Below are 24831 nucleotides of genomic sequence, written 5' to 3'. Positions count from 1 at the left end.
GACCAATAGCTAGAGCTTCATATTCTGCCTCATTGTTGGTTGCTGCGAACTCGAAGCAAAGGGCGTATTTGATGACTATCCCATCCGGGCCTGAGAGAATCAACCCCACTCCCAATCTCGCAGAGCTGGATGGCCCATCGACATACAGCTCCCAGGCACCCGAGCCGAACCCAGGTTGGCCCTTTCAAGTCTATTCTCGGGATTCGACTTCTTCGATCGCTTCGAGCTCATTTGGGATGGTGCATTCCATTACGAAGTCGGCTAAAATCTGAGCCTTGATCGAGGATTAGGGTCGAAATTGAATATCAAACTCGGAGAGTTCTATTGCCCATTTGGTGAGTCATCCTAATGCGTCAGGGCAGTGGAAGATGCTCCTCAAAGGTTGGTTTATCAAGAGTATGATTGAATGGGCTTTGAAGTGTGGGCTGAGCTTCCGAGTAGTGATAAGGAGGGCATAGGCCAGCTTCTCGAGCCTTAAGTATCGGGTCTTTGCATCCCTCAAAGTCTGGCTGACATAATATATCGGCCTTTGGACCTTATTCCACTTTTAATCCAGTACTGCACTCATCGTTGTAGAAGAGACGGATAAATACAAAAATAATTTTTCATCCGGATCAGGCTTACTGAGCAATAGAGTGGAACTGAGGTAATTCTTTAAGTCAGCAAAGGTGCTCTGATACTCGTCCGTCCATTGAAAGTCTCGTCCGTCCATGGAAAGTCCTTCGATCATCTCAGTATCTAGTAGAAGGGTAGGCAGTGTTCAGCGGACCTTGAAATGAAATGATTCAAGGCAGCAATCCTCTTTGCTAGACTTTGTACCTCCTTAACTATTCTTGGAGGAGCCATCTCTTGCACAGCTCTAATTTTTTTTGGGTTAGCTTCAATTCCTCGATTGAAAACTATAAATTTGAGGAACTTGCTAGCAGTTATCCCAAAAGCACACTTTGTAGAATTGAGTTTCATCGGTACTTTTGGATGGTGATAAAGGTCTCTCTAAGATCTTCAATGTGGGCTCCAAAGGACTTACTTTTGACAAGCATGTCAACCACATACACTTCCATATTTTACCCAATTTGGTTTTTGAATATTTTATTTATGAGGCGCTGATAAGTCGCACATGCGTTCTTTAGACCAAAGGGCATAAGTCTGTAACAGAAAAGTCCCATGTCAGTAATGAAAGTTGTTTTTTCTTTATCCTTCGATATCATCTGGATTTGATTATAATCGGAGAAGGAGTCCATGAAGGTGAGAAGCTCATGCCCTGACGTGGCATCGACCAGCTGATCAATTCTCGATAAGGGATAGCTATCTTTCAGACAGACCTTGTTTAGATTGACAAAATCAATAAAAATATGCTACTTTTCATTCGTTTTCTTTATCAAGACCACGTTTGCGATCCACTAGGGATAAGTCATTTCTCTGATGAAGCCCGCTTGCAGCAGATTATCCACTTCCTCAACGATCGTTCTTTGCCTCAAGGGGGCAAAATTATGCTTCTTTTGCTCGAATGGATGATGCTGTGGGTTGACATTTAGTTGGTGCACTATCACTAAAGGATCAATGCTTGGCATATCCACTGGTGTTCAGGCGAAAATATCTGCATTCTCCTACAAAAAAAAAACTAACCGAGATCTCAATACCTGGTTGAGGCTGGATCCAATCTGAATAGTGTGCTCTAGATTTTCGTCGACTAAAGGGATAGATATGAGGTCCTCGGCCAGTGTCCCATGCTTCTCAGTTAACTCGTCATGAGTATCCAGTTCTTCAATGGGGTAGGACTCGGTAGGTTCGCCTCCTCGAAGGGCGATATTATAGCAATAATGTGCCAGGTCTTGGTCCCCACATACTTTTCTGACTATCTCCACCATTGAGAATTTTATCTTCAAATAATAAGTGGATACAATGGCAAAAAAGTGTGTTGAGACCTGATCACCCAAGAATCGTATTATATGTTGAAGGCACTCGAACGATCAAAAAATCAACCAGGATGATGGATTGGCATAGGTACTGACCAACCTTTACTGTCAAGGTAATGACCTCTTCTATCGAGATAGTGGCCCCGATAAATCCAACAAGTGGAGAGTTTGTTCTCCCCAGTTGAGTAGCAGACAATCCCAATTTCATAAAAGCATTGTAAACTAAGATATCGGAGGAACTTCCGTTATCGACCAAGATGCGGCGTACATCATAGTTTTTGAGATTAAGCGTTACAACTACCGCATCATTATGCAGGAACTAGACCCCTCGAGCATTCTTCTCGATAAAGATTATGAGGTCCTCAGTCCGCGGTCTCTTCACCATCTTTCTTTCTCCACTATCGTCACCACTGCTTTGTCCCCCTACGATGGTATTTATAACACCGAGTGGAGGTCAATCCTCCTATTGTTCTACCTGTGGAGGTCACCTCGCTGGCCGAGGCAACCTCGATTGTTCGTCGTGTCGCTTCCCCCCGACATCAAATAAATTAGTCAAGGCAGCCATGCTTGATGAGATTCTCAATTTTATCACGGAGTTGGATACAGTCCTCCATATCATGGTTATGATCCCAATGGTATAAAGAATACTTGTTCGGGTCTCTTCGAGCTAGATTTATCAGCAGCTTCTTCACCTCCAGTAGCTGTCTCTTAATTTTCATAAGTACCTAAGTCTTTGGTGCATTCAGCGGAGTGTAGTTATTGTAGCTCCTCGATAGTGATAAGGCTCATCGATTCCTCCTTTGGGGGCTTATGGGCCGATGGTTCCTCAGGGACCCATTCTTTTAATGATGAAAAAGTGATCTTGAATGCCGACATACTCCCGCCTCCTTCACGGGCAATGATTCCTTGCTCTGCATCCTATCTCTGCCTCTATCCATGGGATTGGCGGGAGTCTCATCCTCTGCAAAGGCCTCTTCCAAGTGGGCATTTTTCTCCGCCCTTACCAACAGATCAGAAAAGTCCCGAGGATAAGTTTTGGTTAACGATTTTTTCAAATCATTCTTCTGCAATCCGCTCATCATCGCGGACATCACGATCGAATGATGTAGGTCGCATACCTCAAGAGTAGCTGCATTAAAGAGGCCGATAAATGATCGGAGGGTCTCCCCCACCTTTTGCTTGATGGTGTGGAAGTAGTCTGACTGTTTCTGCTGCCCGTGATTGCTAATAAAATATCCGATGATGAACTGGCTCAACTGCTTGAAGGAGTGGATCGAGCCCGACTTCAAACTTGAATATCAGCACCTAGCCGCCCCCTTCAGTGTGGAGGAGAACATCCGGCACAAAATCCCATCGGTCACTCCTTGAAGAAGCATCACCATTTTGAAACATTCTAGGTGGTCGATGGGGTCTGCTGCTCTATCATAGCTCTTGAGTTGGAAAAACTTAAAATGGCGAGGCAAAGATTCCTGCATGATCCAAGGGCCGAAAGGCAGGCTGCCGCCAAACCTGTCATACGGCGTCGGCTCCTGGGGATAGATTGCGTTGATCCGTCGATACAAATTTTGAAAATGCCAATCATCATTGGGAACCCAGCCTGTGTAGGCTCCCGACTGATGAGGAGTTTGTCGATCGAGGGTTGAGTCATGCCCCGATCGGAGACTGGGAGGTCACCGCCATCCAAATTTCGAGTGTCGGGGATGGCTTTGGTAGGTCTATCATCCCCTAGGGCCCTAAGGAACATCTTCTGATCGGTCCGATAATGGAGCCACTGCTTGTGGCGCTGGGCCCGATGGTGGCACCATTGATGGCGGGGCTGGAGCAACCTGATGAGTTGGTGGTGCCATCGATGCAGGTGTCGGGGGGGCTTGAATCGACTGGACATAGTCATCAGAGTCTGGACTTGTCAGAATAGTAAGTCGAAGTGCTCCATTGTCACCACTATCGATTGCAGGAGTGGAGGATTTTCCGCAGTTGTCGATGAAGTAGCATGGTTAATTTGGCTTTTCATCGACTGCACGGTAGCATTGGTGTGGTGGGATGATGCTCTTCTTGATGCCATGGTCACCCTACTTCGATCTATACTCCTCCAAATTGGGGAAAAAAATTACGTCCCCTACCTAGTGCACCAAATCTGTTGGTGCGAGGTATCGACCGACATCAGAAAAGGTGGAGACGATTGAGATCGATACATTCAGGAGAAACCTGCAAGAAAAAGTTCTGATCAGAGGTGGCTCTGGTGGAGATCCTCCGATGCTCAAGTCAGTATCTTATTTAACAGAGGAAGGAGCATGAGAGGTAAAGTAATGACTTACCTTAAGATCTCCTTTTTTGCCTTCTCTTATAGCTGGAGCCTAGAGGTTGTTAGGTTCCGATTTGTAGGTTGCCAGGTTAGGCCTCCTACTGCCTATTCGCCATTCAGGTTGTTAGTCATGGGTGTCTGCCATGATGCATGGCCACATCCTAGTGGCCTGTCAGGGTATCCTATCCGTCATGTTCTGAGAGTTTATTGGGATTCTACTAGGGGGTTCTGCTCACCACGTTCTAGGAGTCTGTTGGAATCTTGTCAGGTCGTGTGCGGGTGATTCAAGTGATTTGCACGCTTGGGTCATCAAGATGAGTCCGAGATCATGTTGGTCGTGTCAGGTGAGCCATCAGGGGAGGTCTGTAGGTAGTCCTCCAGAAGGAAGGACACAAGGTGTAGAATCTGATTGGCATCAAGGACTGCTCGGCAAGAAACTTCAGCTCAAAAGAGGATGCTTCGTCGGCTTACCCTTTGACGAGCATCCTTAGGAGTTAGATTACGGCAGATCGGATGCCTGGGGGCCTGCTATGACTATGAAGAGAATCCATCAAGCTCTGCCGATGGGTCCTTGGTGTCCGCCTCCTCCTCGATCGGCCATCTAGGAGTCAGGCATGGGCATGGGGGCCGACCATGAGCCGAGTCTGGTTCTACACTCTCCAAAATTAGGCCTGATCATTTTGGGCCTTGGGCCTCTTCACATCCGTGGGCAGTACGAATTTTTTCTCAACAATTAAGATACATGAATTCTCATCATCTTAATTTAATGACATAAGGTATTTTGTTATAATGCATACCTAAGAAGATAACTAATTTGATGTCTCTCACAAGAGCCCTTACAAATATCAGAGCTACTTACGTTGTGATAGGGGATTTTCAGTTAGCAATAGGCCTTCCCATGATTTTTCCTTCCTGTTTTAGATATACTAATTGCTGAAATCTAAGAGAAGTCCACGTACATCATGCATCCTTCTTGCCTAATAGCATGGCTCTCTTCATTTTTTTTTGGGTACAAGTGGATGCTCATACCACTTTAGTATGAATACATCCTAAAAAATCAGAAAACAAAATATCTTACATGGCTCGCAGGATATCTGATCATGTTGTCAAATTCAATCACTGGTGTACTCAGCTACATAAGAAGCAACTCAATCAGTGACGATATTCGAGAGATATGTTGAATAGATATCGGGCGAAGTCAAAGAGGAAAGTTAAGATATCATGAAAAAATGGATGGATCTTCAACTATTTCATATTATCTTCGATCCAGCCAATAACAATGATAGAATCTTTCCTAACAAGGATCCTCTCCATCTGCAGTTTCTGTCTGGCACATATCATGCTTGCACAGGCTCCCTTCATGTTATCTTGAGTAGCATGGCTCCCTTCACTGGGCTTTCTTTTAAAAAAATATATTTTTTAAATTTAAATTATTTAATAAATTTCTCCAAAAATGCATGTAAAGTCCAAAAATATATTATAAAAAATAAAAAATAACGCCATTATTGTCTACTATAGTATTTCTCAATAATGATAACTATTATTTTAAAATTATTTTAATATTAAAAATTTTAAAGTTATAATTTTTAGATATATTATGATTATGATAATTTTTGTAATAGCCAATAATGATTTTGATGGCGGACCTTTATGAAAAAATAATGCTTTATAAGCGGTGGTGGGGCTCTATCTTGGGTTCTGTGCTTTCTTTGAGATATTTTATCAAACAAGTGGTATGGGCGTGTGGGATGGAAGGAAAGTCTAGAACAGGTGGTGAGAAGCCATCGGTGGGAGCTGAGCGAGGAGCCTCATCTTGGGTGAAGGTTGTAAGGAGAGGTTCTAGTCAGCCGCTGTGGACCTCGCATTGGATTTTGAAGGAGGAGATGGAGAAGCTCTAACATTACTTCACCAATGTTTTGGAGTTTTCGGAGGAGGAGATGGCAGTATCATAGAATGAATGGGAAAATATCTCGGTATTCACCTAGAGTCTTGGCCGTAGGTTGCCATTGGACTGGGTGGCGAAGAAAATTAAGGAGAAATGCAAATTAGGGTATGAGCCCGAGTCTTTTGCCATCGCAAAAGATCACTATCTTCTTTATTTCTAGGAGGTGGATTACGAAGTTGCCCTTTGGGAGGGGGCATGGTTTGTTGCTGGCCAGCTTCTGGCCATGGATCGTTGGATGCCAGACTTCATTTTGGGCCCAAATACAGTCCATCGGATGGTGGTCTGGTTACGGCTCTTGGGGTTGCCTATCAAAAATTGAAAACAAGAGAAGATATTAAGAGTTGCAGCGAAGGCCAGTGAACCGCTGGCCATGGATGGTTTCACTGACTAGCTGCAGAAGATGGGGTATGCTCAGATCTGAATGGCTATTGATGCTGGCGAGCCTCTGAAGCCGAGCATCTTGATCTAGGGAGCACAGGGCACATTTTGGCAACCATTCGTGTTTGAAAACATCTCTTTCGTTTGCTTTCTATGTGGTCGGCTGGGCCACTCCGAGGAGGCGTGCCGGTTCCTACAGATAGAGCCCAGCTCTGAAGGTAGCGATGGAGCTATTAAACCCAAGGGAAACGTGGAGGTGGAAGATCGAGGCAAAGTGCCAGCACCGATGATGGTGGAGACTAGGGCAAAGCCACCGGTTGACGACCCTATTGAATAGGTCCAAGTGACCAATGGTCGCCCTCGCTTGGGACTATGGATTGTGACGGCCTAGATTTGCCAACCAAGGGTGCCATGGGCATCGAAGATGAAGAAGGAGATCGAGTCATGATCAGGGTCGACGGGCCCTAACTCGTCTTCCTCTCGATCGAGTTTGCCCACGACTATCTCTGATGCTGCGGACTCACCGTCGGACTCGAACGGATGGCAGAAGCTAACAAAGGTGGCCCGACGATGTTCTTCGGATAAGAGTTCGATGAGTGGAAAACTTGGATGGGGTAGCTCAGATGACTCCGATCGAACTAGCAGGCCTTTCCAAGTTGTAATGGATATCGGCCCAGTGGATGCGGACTTGGGCCTGGATGGTGGGCTGAGTCCAACTGGCTCAATTATGATAGACGTAGGCTTTATGAAGCTCAAACGGGCCCGGAGCCCATTCAGAAGACTGGGTTGGTACGATAGAAGCCCAACCGCTGCAGATTCTATTGGCGGTCGAGGAGCGGCTACCCCAATGGCTTCTCTTGGCTCGAAAGGTGGATCCCTAGTAGGCACGATCGGAGGAAGCCCTTGTCGGTGCTCTGCCTAGCCAGAGGAGGGTGGAGGTCCCGAGGGGCAGATCAGATGGAGAGGTAGCTCATCCACTCGCCTGTAGACACCCCCCCATGCCACCCAGTGAGCAAGAGTTGTCTAGAGGTGCGGCGAGCGGTGGATTGGAAGCCAGCGGCTATGAGCGAGCTCGACGGCTGGTGCGAGGAGGATGGGGTGGTCCATTCATAGGAGGAAGGGAAGGATATTGACACGGGCACTGGTTCTTGAGCGGGTGGGGAATCACCTGATGGGGAGAAATAGGGTGGTGGATCTAGTGGGATGGACTGAGAGAAATCTGTTAACCATGCAGCGATCATCTCAAGACTGAAGGCAGCATCGGTGGAGGGAGGTTCGGATGCGGGGACCATGCAGCTACCAGATTCTACCGAGATCAGGGAGGAGGGGCCATGGATAGTGGTGCTCTGAACACCCACCAGTGAGTATTTAATGAAGATTCTTATATGGAACGCCAGGGGGGGCCGTAAGCCCTCATTTGCAACTACCTTCTGAAGGATGGTGCAGCAACATGATTTGGATCTCTGTATTTTACTGAAAACTTGTTTGTCTGGGGACAGTCTAGATAGAGTCAGGCACTGGCTCCCGATGTATTGGAGATTTTATGCTATTGAGTCCCATGGGCTTTTTGGGGGTATTATTGTGATTTGGTGGGAGGGTGGAGCTAGCATTGATGTTTTTCATAACTGCAACCAGCATGTTGTTCTTGTGATTTCTGAAAGTAATAGACCCACTTGGCTCTTATCTGGGATTTATGCTAGCATTGAGTACAGGGAGAGATGGAGGGTGTGGAATGAGATGGCTAAATTGGTGGACAAGCATATTCCTTCTCTGATAGTGAGAGATTTTAATTGTATTGATAGTGCCCAGCAGAAAAGAGGAGGAAGACCTTTGCTAACAACATTGAATCATGAGAGTTCTGAAATTTCATCCATAATACTGGATTGGTGGATCTAGGGTTCTCTGGACCTATATTCATCTGATGCAACAACAGACAGGGTGCCGTGAGAGTTTAGGAGCGAATCAATAGGGCTTTCTCTATGGCCAGCTGGATCCAGATGTTTCCAGAGTATCAGGTGCAGCATCTCCCCAGGATTGCTTCAGACCCTCATTGCCACTGAGATTGGGCGCTCCTACAGGAACCCCTTCTGGTTTGAAAATTTTTGGCTCTTTTATCCACACTCATGGGACATCGTGAAGGAGGCTTGAAGATTACTGGTTCAGGGCAATGCGATGTACAGGTCATGTGGAGGCTTGAGTTGATGAGGCACAAACTCCAAAGTTGGAATCAGAGAGAGGTTGGGGATATTTTTAGGAGATTGGAGGACATCAAGGCTGCTATTGTCGAGCTCCAATGGCATAAGGATCAGGACGGAGGTCTGGATAAGGAGGGTCTAGCTGAGCTCTGGAGCAGGTTGACCATGCACCACTCTCTGCTTCACTAGCAGGAGACCTTGTGAAGGCAGAAGTCCAGAGTTTAGTAGATCAGAGAAGGGGATAGAAACATCAGATTTTTCCATCAGATGACAGTCATCTCAAGATAGAGAAATCGGATCAAGATGCTTCGTGATGAGATGGGAGCCTGGGTGGAGGATGATGACAAGATTAGATAGCAGATCTTCCACTTCTTTCGGGGGTGATGGACTACTCGTATTAGTGGAGGTGATCTCTCAACTATCCCTGATCCTGTTGACAGGGTTTCCGCCCAGGAGAATGCTTTTTTGATAGGTCCGATCCTATTGGGAGAGGTGGAGAGAGTTGTGCGATCTATGGCAGAGGATAAAGCTCTTGGTCCTGAAGGCTTTCCATCGTTATTTTTTCAAAGATATTGGGCCATTGTGGGGGCAGAGGTGACCGAGGCCATCTAGCTCTTCTTCACATCTGGGTCAATGTCGCTGATGTGGAAGCAAATTTTTATTGTTCTTATTCCCAAGAAATAAGATACTTCAGAGCCAAATTATTTTAGGTCCATCAGCTTATGCACCACTATGTATAAGATCTGTGCGAAGCTCATGGTCGTGAGGTTGAAGCCCATTTTTCCCCAGTTGATCAGTGCTGAGCAAGGAGCTTTTATGGAAGGTCGTAGCATTTTTGATAATGTTCTGATAGCACAGGAGTTCTGGCATGATCTCTACCGCGCATCGGCTCGATATTGTCTCATAGCCATCAAGCTGGATATGGAGAGGATATATGATCGGATGAGTTGGTGCATCCTTATCTATACTCTGGAGCGATTTGGTTTCCATCCGAGTTGGATCAGATGAATCATGGGCCGTGAGGAGCCTCCATCCTTTGCTATTTTGGTCAATGGCACCTCGACGGAGTACTTTCAGTCAACTATGAGCTTGCATCAAGGTTGTTTCCTATCTCCATACCTTTTTATCTTGTGTATTGATGCTCTTTTCAAGGCCCTGCATCTTGCTACCCTACAACAGGTTTTGGATCCTTATGAGCTATCCCCAGATGCTAGGCTTCTGTCGCATCTCTTTTTTGCACATGATTGTCTACTGCTAGGACGGGCATATATTAAAAATGTTGACTCCTTCAGAAGAATCCTACAAAGATATTGTGCTATGATGGGGCAGAAGGTGAATTTATTCAAATCAACAGTTTACTTTAGCTCAAAAACTATGGCTCATTTGTGCCAGACTATTAGGAAGAGTTGGAGATCACTGAGCAGACTGGAGTATATCACTTTGGGGTGCCCATCATTGGTCGGAGGCCTCGGAGAGCTGATTGCTCTAGATCAGAGGAGTCCATTCATAGACATCTTGAGGTCTGGCAAATCAGATGCCTTTCTATGATGGGAAGGATCACCCTAGTCAGGTCGATGTTGAGCTCGGTTCCTGTCTATCTGATGTCTAGTACCATCGTTCTAAGGACAGTTGTGGCGAGGATTGAGCAGCTATTTAAGCACTTTCTTTAGAGTTCACACCTGGACGGAAGTGGAGTTCATTTGCTGGCATGGATGTGGTCTGTCAGTCGACTGGTGAGGGGGGCTTAGGCATCTAGTCCCTAGTAGTGAGACGGGAGGTCCTGATCGCTCGACATGCGACTGGATTCCTACTTCACCCAACCTGCATCTAGAGTGAAGTGATCAGAGCTAGATATCATGATTTTGACAATACTTCAGGCCAGAGGATCTCTTTCATTTGGAAGGAAATCAACCTACGTGCTCAGATAGTTCATGATCGGACTAGATGAATTGTGGGGGATGGGAGATTCATCTAGCTCATGATCCCTAGATTGCCAACATGCCAGTGGATCGTTGGCCAACCTATATCAGCGTCGACATTCCAGGTGCGATGAGGGTTGCCGGATCTCCTCCACCAAGGCGGGGGGGGGGGGGGGGTCGGCTGGCATGTTGAGGTGGTTTCTCAGATTTTTGGTCCGGCTCTAGCAGAGCGAGTCTTGGCCACTACTATCCCTATGTTCGGGGGTTCGAATGTCAGAGTCTGGAGCTCGGCTTGCACTCCGAGGGTTGTGGTGAGAGACTTTTACGATGTGTTTCAGGAGGCGTTGGTTAGGAGGATGGATGCTGCATGGATCTGGAGGCTTTGAGTACACCCGAGGGTTTAGCTATTTCTTTGGAAGGTTGCCTAGGGCCATCTCCGATGAGGTTGGTCCTGTGTGCTAGGGGCATGGACATCCCCTTGATCTATTTGAGTGGATGCACTGAGGAGGAATCCCTAGACCATGTTTTATTCCCATGCCTTAGGACCCCACAGGTTTGGAGTTTGGCGGGAATGTCTCGGATGGTGACTGACTCCTTGAAGCCAGTTCAGCACTTCCTAGGGGGTCTACGGCAGAGTTTGCAAACTGCCTCCTCCAGGGGTTTGGGGATTAAAGCAGTTTACATTGCTTATCATATTTGGCATGCCAAGAACCGAGGTACCTTCGGGTCATCTTGGCAGCCGGCGTGACTTACTTTGGAGAGAGCTATGGTGCAGGCTCGGGAGGTTATACATGTGATGTCGTCTGACTTGACCTCAATTACTAGGGACAATTGGGACTCTCCTGCTACTCAGACGGCTACCTGTGTGGTATTTATTACCTAAGAGCCCCCACCTCCGAGTTTCCTAAGGGTCAACTTTGATGACAGTATTCATGGTTCCAGGGGTGGTGCTGGATTTGTCATTCGGGGCCCTGGCTCTAAGTTTGTAGCGGCCGGTGGGAGCAACCTCCAGGATAGTATTGTCCCTGCAGTGAAGTTGCGAGCGGCATGGGCTGGTATATCGTTTGCGAGACAGTGACTACAAGTAGAACGGCTAGTAGTGGAGGGTGATTCAATGACAGTTATTGATTGGCTGAGGAAGGGACAGAGAGCTGGGACTGTCCACCCCTTACTCAGGAATGTCTGTTATCTTTTAAAGGGCTCCTCTTTGATCGTTATCAGATATATTTATAGGAAGATCAATAGTGCGGTCGACTGGATGGCCTCTTTTATGATTGAGTACACTGAAGATGTGGTTTGGATGGAGATTACTGAGGTACTATAAGCATTTTGGGATATATTTTTTTTAAATTTTTTTTGACTGTATTCATATTAGTGTTCTGTTGCTCCAAATAATAATAATAATAATAATAATAATAATAATAATAATAATAATAATAATAATAATAATATTTTATTCAAAATGTTTGTTATACCACTATCCAATCTTTTATTACACCAAAACCACGTATAAAAATAATTTTTGCTAATAAAACCCCACATCAAAACGCTCTTTTCCGCCCCCATTCTGGCCGAAGCCAACCGAACCCTCGCGTCGGCCGCCGAGAACTAGGGTTTTTATATACACTTGCACTTCCCAACTCCGAAATTTTCTGGGGTTTTAGCTCGCTCATTTTCTCCCTCTCCGTCTCGATCTCTTCTCCGCCTTCATGAATCTCTCCCGAGCATTCGCCTCCCTGCTCTCCTCCTCCTCCTCGTTCCAATACAAAAAATGGCTATCGATTCGTCCCATCGTAATTGCCGCCTTCCAGTCCTCCGCTCTTTTGTCCACCGCCGCCGCCGCCACCGCCGCCGTTGCCACCGCCGCACCGGCCAAGCGCACCCATAAGGGAAACTCGAAACCTAAGCCGGAACAGGACCGTCTAGGGATTTCGAATTCCGACTGGAATCCCTCGGGTCCGAAGGATCTGCCCAGGCCGAGTGAGGTCCCCTTCCAGCCCAGGGTTGCCAATTTGGTGCACCTCGTCGGGACTGTCGGCGTGCCCGTCCAGCTCCAGACCTTGCCCAACGGCATGTACGCCGCTGTGTCGGTCCTTGTTCAGGAAAATACTAAGAAGGGTTTGCCACAGTTCTGGTATGCTTAATTTGTTGCTGTATGTTCCTATTGTTGGTTACGTCTTGAATTCTATTAGAAAAAATGGCTGATTGGTTGTGGTGTTTCATGGCTGTCTGTTAGAACGTGATTCTTTGGTCTACTTGAGATATATCAGATGTTTCTGAGCTTCATGGTGGAGATGTTGCTATAAATACCTGACATTCTTTTTCTTTGGTTCCTATTACAGTCTCAGCTTCATTGATACGTCTATTCATTGTACAGAATTTGAGTAGTTACAAGTAGTGCCATGAGTTGGCTGGACATGGTTGGGTTCCATGAATGTCAAAATTCAAACTTTATAAGCTAATCGCTTTTACATTTGGATTTTGTGTTTTTTCATGGCTATTCTTTTGAAATTGATTTGAGTTAGGTTCGATTATTCGATCTAAAATAGATCTGCAAATATCTTCTTGAATAGATTATTTCTTGGATATATTTATTTCATTTGTACTTTCCCACAATATCTTCAATTTTTATCAAATATCACCTCCAAGTTCAAGGAACTTTATAGTGGTGAATTTATTTCGTAGTATGAATTTGTACATAAATAATGCTATTCTTGATTCATCAAGATTCTGACTATCTTTTATATGTGAACTTTTGACCCGTCCTTAACAGATTCAAGATCTGCTTGTGTTATATTTGATGGTTTAATGTTCTTATCAGTAGAGAATCCATTTATGTATATATGAATATAAAATGTTATTGGATTATTTATGTAAGTATCCTTTTGAATTTGGCCATACTTTGACTCTCTCTAATAGGCTGGTGGTTGTACATTTTGTGGTCCAAATCTATTCATTTTCTTATAATCTGGTTTGATTATTGGACTTTTGTAGCTTTTTATCCCTTTCTATCAGGGGGAGTGAGTATGGCATACACTGTGTCAAAATGCAAATGGCACTTAGGAGATTCTGTTTTTTGTTTGATTTGTGATGCACGGCTATGCCATCTACTATACTAACTTCTCCATGAATATCATGCTGTATTTAATTTCAACAACTTGACTAAGAATTAGCAAATTGGTATTCTTTGCTTGTTTCTCATTGAGCTATTATTATTTTATGGCATGTATACTAATTTTGTTTCACACTGATATACTGCATTAAAATTTGCTAACCATGCACTTATTTGAATCTTTGAAGAATTAATTCTTGGGTTTTCATTCTGGAAGCATTGGAACTTAGATTATTGTTTTTTTTTTTATGGTTCATGAAGGAACATAATGCCTTAAGTAATTTGTTCGTCTTCCTAAATCTTTTATTTCCTTTTCTTGCTCTTAATTTTGCTCAAATGGATAATGACTTTGCCTTTAATGTTTAGTATTTGATTATTTTATTATTTTTTTCAGCTGATATCATTTCCCGTAAAACAGATATTCTTATCTGGTCAAGGATCATTAAAAAATATCAGTGAAAACAGAATATCCATTTTGATTTCCCTTTTTAATCTTTGGATTTAGTTAAAAAAAAAAAGAAAACCATCTTACTATGATATTTGTATACCCCATCTCTCTTCCTCTAACTTTCTGAAACTAGCATAACTTTTATTTACTACATTAAGTTTCACTTCTTGTTTTTGTTTTTTCAGGATTCCAATTATTTTTCAAGGTGATTTGGCACAATGTGCTGCATGTTATTTGAAGGAAAATGACCTTATCTACATAACTGGACAATTAAGTGGAGATGCACCTCCATTCACAGTTAAAGATGCTCAAACTAAAATACAGGTATGATTTTTTTTTTTCCTTACAGAAGTGCCTCGCTTATCTTTTCAACATTACCTACTTTCCAATATAAACTAACTATGTCATAGCATATTTTTTTGCTGAGACTTTTAACCTTGGAATATTGATTATTAGATGGTGCTACCACTTTGTTGTAGGAAATATTTGGCTATAGAAGATAATGAGTGGCCTTGCTCTTGTCGAAGCAAAAAGCTTTGTGAACTTTTTTTTTAATTAATATATGAAGAAGGTCTCATTGGCATGCTTTTCCATGTCATTTTTTCTATGTAACTACCTAAATAACTGATTAATTGATCCAAGCTTGTCATCTTGACTCTAGGCCAGTGATATCTAGCTTGATGATCTGAATAATAATGACACAGTGGAAAGAACAAGCTAGCTTTGAAATATAATGGCATTGATGGATTGAACTTGCTGAACTTGAAGGAAGCCTCTCTGAAGCACGATGGCGTTGTTTGGTTGAGCATGCCTAGATGCTTGGTGTAGAGAAGAGTAGGGTGATTGATTCTCCAAGAAGTAGAGATCTGAAATTTAGAGCTTCTTCTAGTAACCTGAATCTTATTTCCTATTTTATGTAGAATTTTTTTGCTGGATCAAATTCATAGGTCCAGGCAGAATGCTCATGAAGCCTTGAGCCCCCAAAAAGAAGGTAGATAAAGATAAGCAAAATCTGAGGAATAAGATAAAACTTTCATTAATTTATCTTCAACCTGTTGGGGATGAACCGACCCCTACATATGTAGAAAATAAACCATAAGAAGCCTAGACTTGATCTAACCATTGATTTGGTTGAGACTTTAAACTAGGACTGAAAGTTGTTGGAGGAGGACTCTTACATCTCTAATTCCCATTAGAGCACTTTGGGGCCACGATAACTTCATGAACATGAATCCATTTAGTGCATCAGATACATGTAAGATATGTGATCCATATGCCCTAAATCATTTAAATTATAGGTGAAATGGATGCCGCATCTCAAGTTATGGCACTTAAATTTATTACCAAAATTGAACCCAGAATTTCATAATTCCTGGAGTTTTGAACTCATCCAGTGTTAAACCTCTTGGCAATGCTAAGCTATATGACAGTTGGCCTTAAGTTTGATTAAACATTACATAAAAGAAAATATTTAAAATTGATGAGAAGGGAGATAGGATGTGGGACTCTTCAACTTTAAAAAAAGTGAGGAGTAATCCACTCAAAGCTCTAAGGTTGATTCAACTAAGTGATAAATGTCAAACTTTTACAGCCATTTCATACTTAGATAAAGCTCGCAAGGAGGAAAAGTCAGAAACTCTAACCTATTTAAGTCATAAAAATGCAAATTCATCTAGTTCTACTTGACTCGGTTTTAAAAGCAACCTTAAATTACTTTGAATTTATCTCCAAACTATAAAAGCTGCAGCCTCAAACCTCGAATAGGACGACATTCTAGCACAAATAAGATAATATGACATGTTTCGGTGCCCAAAAACTGATTCCCAGATACATTCTGTGGCTGATATTTGCTATCATGATGTTAGTTTGGCATTGTGTGCCTTCCAGTATTTTGCAGTTTTTTTTTTTTTGTTGTTTGGACTCTTCGTTGGACCATTTCAAGTGTGTTTGCATTACTAAATCAGAGACTAGTATATTTGCATGTGCATTCACTTTGAGTTGTCGGTGCTGTTTATTTGGTGAAGTATTTCTTCAACTGTTGTTGGAGAAGGATGAGTGCATTGTTGTTGCTAGTTCTTCAATTGCAACTGTTGCTCTTGGATGGTGACTTACATCTGATGTTTGCTAAGTAGCATATGAAACACAAGTTATCTTTTCCTTCTAAGAATAGATCAAACATATAGCTAGTTACACTTTGAATTTTTTTTAGCTTGAAAATTGTGCACTATCAATTATTACATTATACAATCAAGAGTACCTTTAATGTATTTTCTGAGATATGCAAAAAAAAATGTCAGAAGATAAAAGATGATGAGAATACGTTTTTCTTAGCTGTATTTTCTCTTGATGCGTTTTTATAGAATGCTTAGATTATATTTATTGACAAAACATCACTTCATAAATTTTTACATAAACAGTAGTTGCTGGAAAAGATGTGTAAGCGCACCAGCTAAATGACAAAGTAATATAAAGAGATAATAGGAAGCCATCCGATCTATTATGCTTGGCAATGAGTAATTGTTTTCAAGTAAAATTCATTTTCAGAAATTCACTCCTTAACTGTCACTATTTTCTATTTTGAAAATTGATCTGAAAATATATTTTATATGCACACAAATCAACTAAATGGTGTCCTTAATTAATCTTTGGATTTCTCAGATATACCTTTCCTTATTAGTTTCACTAAATAACTGTTAACATAACCTACTGGTCTTGCCAACATATTTGGGGCTGGCCTTGTGAACACATTTTGCTTTTTGTTGCTACTATTATTTGTTTTCTCTTTTTTTTTTTTGTCTCGATTTATTGACGTTAATTTTGTATTATTAATTCTAGAATTGACACCTCAGTTTTGATTATTGTAGGTCTTAGCTCATAGCATAAGTTTTGTGCAAAAAGAATGTCCAGAAAAGGAAGGCCAGAAAGTGTCTGAAAAACATGAGGTGGCTTCAGATAGTTCAGGTTATTTCTTGTTTTATAACTAAAACCTTGTGTTTCCTTTTGTTGGTTATTTGAAGTTTTAATTTGAATCCATTATTTAATGATGTTGGTTTGGTGTTGCATTAGTTGGCATGCTTTGTGATTTAATCTCATTTGCAATCTTCCATTGCTTTTCATGCAAATTTTGTCCTTTAGCATAGCAAGTTCAGAGGAAAACACTTCATACATTGTAAATTAATGGATCCTTGCAGCTATCTACATGTTACTAAGAAATTAATATTCCAGAACCGTCTTTTGAGGAAAAAAAAATCTTACATTTTTTGTCGTTGCAATTTTCAATTTTCTCTTCAGATATATATATGTATATGTATAATGTATGTATGTAAATATGCATATATGCATGCGTGTATAATTATTAAAATGTTTCACCTTCCTACACATCACATTTTTCCTTGTTCTTCCATTCTTTTTAGCTTCCCTTTATAATGCTAGGTCTCATATTAAACAAAAAGTTCATCTATTATGGTGTTTCTCTGGTGATTAGTAATGATGACTAGAGCTAAGGAACTATCATTGGGTTAAAAGGATATTTACTTGTGTGAAGAACCATGCTGATTGCATCTCTCATCCATCAGTTGATGAAGTCCATAAGGTTTTGACGAAACATGTCTGCTAATTATATTTTCTTTTGCTTACAGAGTTTTCCTTCTGTAATATATCCATATCTTTCTACTTCAAATATCTATGTATTTCCATTCAACAATGTTGTAGTAAATATAATGTCTGGTGCAGGTTCGGACATATGCATTTCTTTGGAATCCGATTCTCTAGCTTGTCAAGACCATGATTGCTTAAAAGCCATGAAAATGCTTAGTCATTTTCCTGTTTGTTTTTTAACTTTTGACCTCAGCAATGAACACTTATGGGAATGTTTGACCTTGGTAAACATCTTTTCTGATGTTCCTTGCTGCGCCTGCATAGTTATCCTTTCTTTTTTTCTTTTTTTTTTTTCCTTCTTCTCCAGAAGTAGATGATCACGAGGGGCAAACTTTCTTTTCTTTGCTAGTGCTTACTATTAGGCTCATTGATTTTAGTGATTTTACTGTAGGTTTGAGACAATTATCAAAGTGAGTAATGTTGTTAATGTTAGTGGTTTATATTTTGAATGAATAATGTTCCTTCCTGCACAAGGGACTTTTGAACTATGAATCTGTGTGTGCAGCCTGGCTAGCAAAGAATCATAAAAGAGTCCAACCTCAACTTTGCACTCTTTCTTTCTCTTCACGTCTTTCCACTCCAATGCCCTTCTCTTGTATTAATTAAAACCTTGGTTACTAGAGCCAGGTGCAAGTGCAGGAGTAGAGAAGCGGGTCTCATTAAGGAAATGCTGAGGAAGGAGGTGCAGGGAATAATTTTTTCAGAGAGATTCTGATGTGTATGTGCCACCCTAAGTGGAAGTTTCCTGCCACTGCAATAAAAAGTGTTCAACAATCCTTTTTATTTTTGTTATCATGCAATTTGTGTCTCACTTAGGTCATGTTTCTCCATCAAGCTATCAATTCTTTGCTCATTTCTTAATGTAAATGTACTTGCCTTATGAGAGATAGTATATCCCTAAATAAAGGCATTTTCTCTTTTATCATATAAATCACCACAGACCTCCCTTGGATCAGTAATGCAAACGAACGTCACATGCCTATTGCTAGGATAACAGGCAAGCGGGACATTGTTTGTTCTATCCCTACCCATGATAGACATGATTTCTTATCAGAAATAATGTTGTTATTCAAATTTAGACAAGAGATGTATTAATGCCTTTCCATAGACACCCCAGAATAAACGTAGATGTATCTGTATTGGAGATGATGTGAGCATTGTAGCCTACCGAGTCAAAAAGAAAGTGTTCTAGTTAATCATGTTATCTTTCAGAAACTACAGTTCCATGTTGTTGGTATATACATTTGGAGCAGAAAATTAAGATCATTGGTGAGTCATTGAATGATTGGCAGGTATCCTTACTTTTGTGTGTCAAATAAAATGATATCACAGATAGCAGAGTTCTCTTCGCTTATGTACCAAATAAAGGTTTTTGTTTCATAAGGTTGGACTCAAGATCATAATGGATTTAGGGTATTCATCACATTGAGTCTCTTTTCTCATGATATTTTTCTGAATAGGAAACGAGGTTTTGTTTCATCAGAATCATGACTTTTGGATTGTATGCTTCTTCAAAAACCTATTGCAGTCATGATTCCTTCATACTTAAATATACCTTCTTTTTGGTGATGGTAACACTAATATTTTGTGGGTTTTATGGTAAGCCATCTTATACTGCAGTAATGATGTAGAGTTTTAATCTTGAGTCTTATTCACTATAGTTAACACTTCCAGGTTGTCCCACCTTTATGCGCTGGTGTACATGTTTGCTGCCATCATCTCTTTTCTGTGATGGTGTAGCAGCATGTTTTTATTATTTTTGTATATTGTCATGAAAATTATTTATGATTTTAGTTGAAGGTACCTAAAAATAAATCATTTATTCAAATCACTATTGTTTTTAACTCATGACTCTTAACTGACTATCCAAATCTGATCAGTGAGTCATCTCACATGCTCACCAAGTTAATGTTGCTCATTATAGCTGAGCTGGAGGAAAATTCATCCGTCCTGCACTTATGGAATGACCTTCTTGCAAACCCTCATGAATGGTGGGATAACAGATCAAGTCAGGTTAGATCCTAATTTTAGTGTCTTTTGATGTCTATTCACTGATGATGCTGTTGTTGTTTTGTTTTTCAATCATAATTGACCCTGTAAGTATGTATCCAGAGCTATCCGAAATCTGCAGCATTTAAACACAAGGAAAGTGGCCAATTACTTTGGATAGATGAGTCAACTCCAGAGTGGGTTTTATCAAAATTGGATGGTCTGTCATTCAAAAAGAGTGGTAAGTACTTTTGTCTTAAATTTAACTTTTCTACTAGGGAAGCAAGAAATATCTGTCATAGGATAATAAAACCAAGTATATTGTTGTTCAATCAAGTCATAATGCTGCATTATGTTTATCTTAGGCAACTTAAAGAAGCCAGAGAGTTCTATGAAATTATGGAACGATCTTGTTGTCAATCCACAACAGTGGTGGGATAATCGGATGGATAAAGTGAATGGATTGGTAATCATTTCTCTCATTTTGCATTCTTTTGGGATGGGAAATATGTCATCAACCATATCTGTACAATTTTCGATGCTATACAGAAAATTTCCAAGTACCCAGATTTTAAGCACAAGGATGATGGGAAAGGATTATGGCTTGCTAGTGCACCAGATTGGGTGTTACCGAAATTGGATGGCTTAGTGTTCGATGGAAGCAATAATACAGAAAATCAAGGGACAAAAAAGAATGTAATACAAGCTCAGAACACTGAAAATGGTACCTCTGAAATCTTTTACCTATTGAGTTGCATCTTTACAGATCTGATTGTTATTAAATTTGGGCAAATGCTGTTCAATTTGCAGGAATTGTTAGTGGGGAAATTCATAAATTTAACAAAGGAAAAAATTCTTCCGCGATATCTAAAAAGAAGAATAATGGTGGGTGTGACAGGATTGTCCTTCTGGTTTGTGCTTGGGTTATTTTGCCATTTAAATGTAGTGTACAGATTTTATAAGCATTTTGACCTTTTGCACCATTTAAATAGTCTACTTTTCCCCATTTTCTTTCTTGAAAGTTTCAAGTATGCCTGTAATAGATCATGATATGGTATCTACAACCAACCTCAATAGATAATAGTTTAAATACAGTATGTGGAGTTACATGGTTTTATTGGTATTCCACGAAAACATACAGGATTATGTTTTACTGTTGGTTATTTGGTAAAACTCTTGCTTTATTTGCCCTAATGTTTGAATTAGGAAATCATTTAGAGCTGCTTTACACTATGTTAACACTTTGCAATTTCCACTGATCAGAGGATTTATGGAGAAGTCTTGTGGAAAATCCAAGCAAATGGTGGGACAACCGAACAAATAAGGTGAACCCTTATGGCTCCACAAATATCTCTACATCATCTCCATGCAAAATTAAATATGAACCATCTTTATTTTCTATGTTTTATGTGCAGTTGAAACCGAACTCTCCTGATTTTAAACACAAGGATACTGGCGAAGCTTTGTGGCTTGGTTCTTATACACCTCAATGGGTTCTGCAAAAGTTGCCTCCATTGAATACTGAGAAAAAAGTTGTTGGCCATGATAAGGCCACCCTCGGATCAGCTACCCTGCCTTTCTGAGCTACACAAGCTGCTGTTTTGACTCTTACTCAGGTTCATGTTCTCTACCCTGCATGATTATCTGAGGCCTTTTTCAAGTCTCAATGAATGCGAGACAGCAATTGTGTTTCCTCAGCAGCAACAAGAAAAATGTCTATATGCCTTTGCATCCATTCATGTGTTGATTTGCTCCTGATGCAAGTGCAAGTGCTAACTGCATCCATGTCAAGTTGTGGTGCAAGTCGCATTCTCCTCAACATAATGAGCTAATGATCCAAAAGGTTCAGTAATCTGGCATAAAGAAATCTTCTTCTGATCTAGATTAGATTGACATGTACTAGTATTGATATCATGTATATCAAATATATATCAAATATGTGTTGTTACTGAGAAGAAAATCACCGATATCCCTGAGTTAAACTTAGACCTTTTTACTGAGCAATTCCCAACTGTTAGAATAGAGTTCTTGTACATGTCAGTTGTCTTGCTCTCCTTTTTGAACATTTTTTTATTGTTTCATGTAATTGGAACATTTGCAAGTTCAACTAGAGCAACAGCCCTTTTATTGTGTTGCTGTAAGTGCATGGTGATATGTAACCTCAACTTCAGTATACAGCTTCAATGCTGCAACTTGACCTATGGATTGCTTGAGTTTGCAGGGGCCGAGGGCAGCGGTAAAACATTGATTAGAATTATGCTCGAGTATTAAGTTGCAACTCCAGCTAGGGAGTAGCTTCAATTCTTGGCAAATGCTCTGTAAATGAGAACAATGAGAATTGCTGTTACCAGAATTTTCGTTATCCTGCAGTTACCCAATGGTTACAAGCATGTTTTAGGCAGAGACGGGGATGCATGCTGCTCATCCCCCCCTACCACGATTTTCATGGATGAGAAATTCTTTGTACACCGCCTGTCATGTAGAAAATCTGATGTCGAGTGCACCGCTTCATCTTATTAGATCATATAGTCATTGTTTTCTAACGTGTTTTTAATGTCTACAGTTTTACTTCTTTGTTTGAAATTTTGAATGATAAAAATATTTTTTTTTTCTAAAAAATTATGATATTCTATATCGATATTATGGGATCTTATATTAAAATTATGATTTTTTGTATAGAATGTTATAAAAAAAGAAGGATATTTTTGTCATTGAAAAATTTTTAATCAATGACGAAAATGTTTTTCACTCTTTATAACATCATGTAAAAAAATTATAACATTCTATACAGAAAGTCATAATTTTAACGTGAGATGTCTTAATATCGGTATAGGATGTCATAATTTTTTCGAAAGAAAAGAAGTATTTTTGTCATTTAAAATTTTAAACAAAAATAAAACTGTGGACATTAAATGGATATTAAATGCATATTGAAAAATGATGGTTACGTGATTCAATTGGACGAGACGGTGCATTTCACATTAGATTTTTTATACTGTAAGTGGTGTATAAAAAATTTTTCTTTCATGAATTTTTGGTGGGTCTGCATAAGTGCATAATTCCTGCACTGCTCAGCCAACTTACTTCAATCTGTTTAAAAAAGTGCCAGAGTTATCCAAAACACTGGCCTTTCATCAGTGATGGTGAGATGCAAGGATTAAAATATGGGGCAATGGCTATGACTTAACGAGCAGCAAATATCTTTTGTTAGAAAGTGAGGATTCAGATTCTAATAGAATGTCTTGCGGTATGTTGGGATAGGATACTATCTCTGATGTCGGGATAGGATCATCTTATTACGATCCTAACATCCCGATCGGTATGTCTTAGTATTGGAATGAGACGACGGCAATATATTCCATCCTATAGAAAAAGTGGGACGGTCTCATTTTATAAGATTTAAAATTTTGTTAGAACGAACTCTTCACGATTCTGTTGCACCAATAGCATTGCTCCACAGGACTTGTTGGCTCGACTTGAGGGGACACTCCGACAAGGTTCCAAGCAAATAACAAGCAAAAATTGCTTCAGCACTCATAATAAGTGAGATCATATGGATATAACATTGATATTTCTCTTACATTGTACTACTTGTCTCCTTTCATGCCATTCTTTTTAACAAATAAGCAATATAAATTAAAAGAAAGTTGAAGAGACCCATATCCATCAAGGATATGGTTAATTTATTAAGCCCTTCAGATTCTAAACTATAGGAGAAGAGGCACTCTGACATAGAATCTAAGACGAGTAATTCTAATACAATAAAAAGGACAAAGAAAAGGAATTTAGGGGTAGGCGCGTAAATAGAATGAGACAGAAAAAAATAAATAAAATGGAGAAAAGCATATGACAACTCCTGAATATATTTTGCTTCTTTTACTTTATGATCTTTCCTGTTTCACTCTCTTTTTAATATGTTTTATTTTCTTTTGTAATGAACCGTCTGACCTTCTTTGTCACTCAAATCAAGTCTTGACTGGCCTATATATATGGTTTATTGCTCTATTACCCCAACCATAATAAAAGGTTAGCTTTTTGAGTTTGTGTGACCCATGGTGATCCCTTAAATTGGGGGTTGTTGGTGCAAAAATCCACCTACACCGGAGAAACTGGAGTCGAGGGAGCCGCGGTCGCCGCCGGGACCTGCAAAAGAAATCTAAACCGGAGGTGGGGTTGCTCCGGCAAGATCTTCTGACGCTCAAGTCAGTTTTCTGCCTCAACAAGAATGGAGTGCTCGAACGAAAATTTTAGCAGAGTTTTGGGATAGAAAAGTAGAGCTTAGAGAATAACGTATTTAGGGCCCCCTTTTTATAGGCGAAAAGGGGGCAGCAGACTGATAGCGATATCTGTAACCGTCTGGCAGTGGGCTGCCCAGAGTTAGGTGGAGTTTGTTGCGAAGAGTAGTGGAATGAGATCGTGGCCACCACCGAGACGTGCCACGTGGAGTCTGTTGCGGGTAGTGGAACGACGTCCGTTGTCGCGACTTGCCAGGAGGTGGGAGGAATCGCGCGGTATCCGTCGCAGGGAGTGGAGCAGAATCGTGGTCATTATGGTGATCTGCCAGGGAGTGATGGAGCCGCGCGAAATCCGTCGCAGGAGGTGGAGCAGTGTCGTGGCCGTCACTGCGGCCTGCCAGGGAGTGATGGAGCCGCGCGAAATCCGTCGCAGGAGGTGGAGCAGTGTCGTGGCCATCACTGCGGCCTGTCAGGGAGTGATGGAGCCGTGCGAAATCCGTCGCAGGAGGTGGAGCAGTGTCGTGGCCGTCACTGCGGCCTGCCAGGGGGCCTAGGCCTGTCGGCCGAAGTTCGGCTGGAGTGTCTGGCGGGGAGAGGTGGCTAGCCACCCGTCTGAGAGGAGCTCGGAGTCCGGCTCCCGTAGGAGTCCGGATGAGGTCTTCTTGCAGCCGGAGTTGGGGACGAGACCCGGTTCCCGTAGGAGTCCGGGTAGAGTCTTCCTACAATTTAAGTCAG

At 41.3% G+C, this 24831-nt stretch overlaps 1 protein-coding gene across 1 annotated transcript; it reads left to right on the top strand.

Annotated features, from left to right (window-relative positions):
* The first annotated feature begins 12209 nt into the window (after positions 1-12209).
* Positions 12210-21991, top strand: LOC105057648 (protein OSB3, chloroplastic/mitochondrial). Its single transcript, XM_010940315.4, has 10 exons — positions 12210-12789; positions 14401-14539; positions 17080-17176; positions 19797-19885; positions 19985-20102; positions 20227-20327; positions 20411-20585; positions 20672-20746; positions 21125-21186; positions 21277-21991. The coding sequence occupies exons 1-10, from the start codon at positions 12365-12367 to the stop codon at positions 21442-21444; spliced, it is 1449 nt and encodes a 482-aa protein (XP_010938617.1). The 5' UTR covers positions 12210-12364; the 3' UTR covers positions 21445-21991.
* Positions 21992-24831: the final 2840 nt, after the last annotated feature.

This window comes from Elaeis guineensis, chromosome 14, assembly GCF_000442705.2.
Source record: "Elaeis guineensis isolate ETL-2024a chromosome 14, EG11, whole genome shotgun sequence".
Classification (NCBI taxonomy): domain Eukaryota; kingdom Viridiplantae; phylum Streptophyta; class Magnoliopsida; order Arecales; family Arecaceae; genus Elaeis; species Elaeis guineensis.
This window is presented reverse-complemented; position numbering and strand designations above follow the sequence as displayed.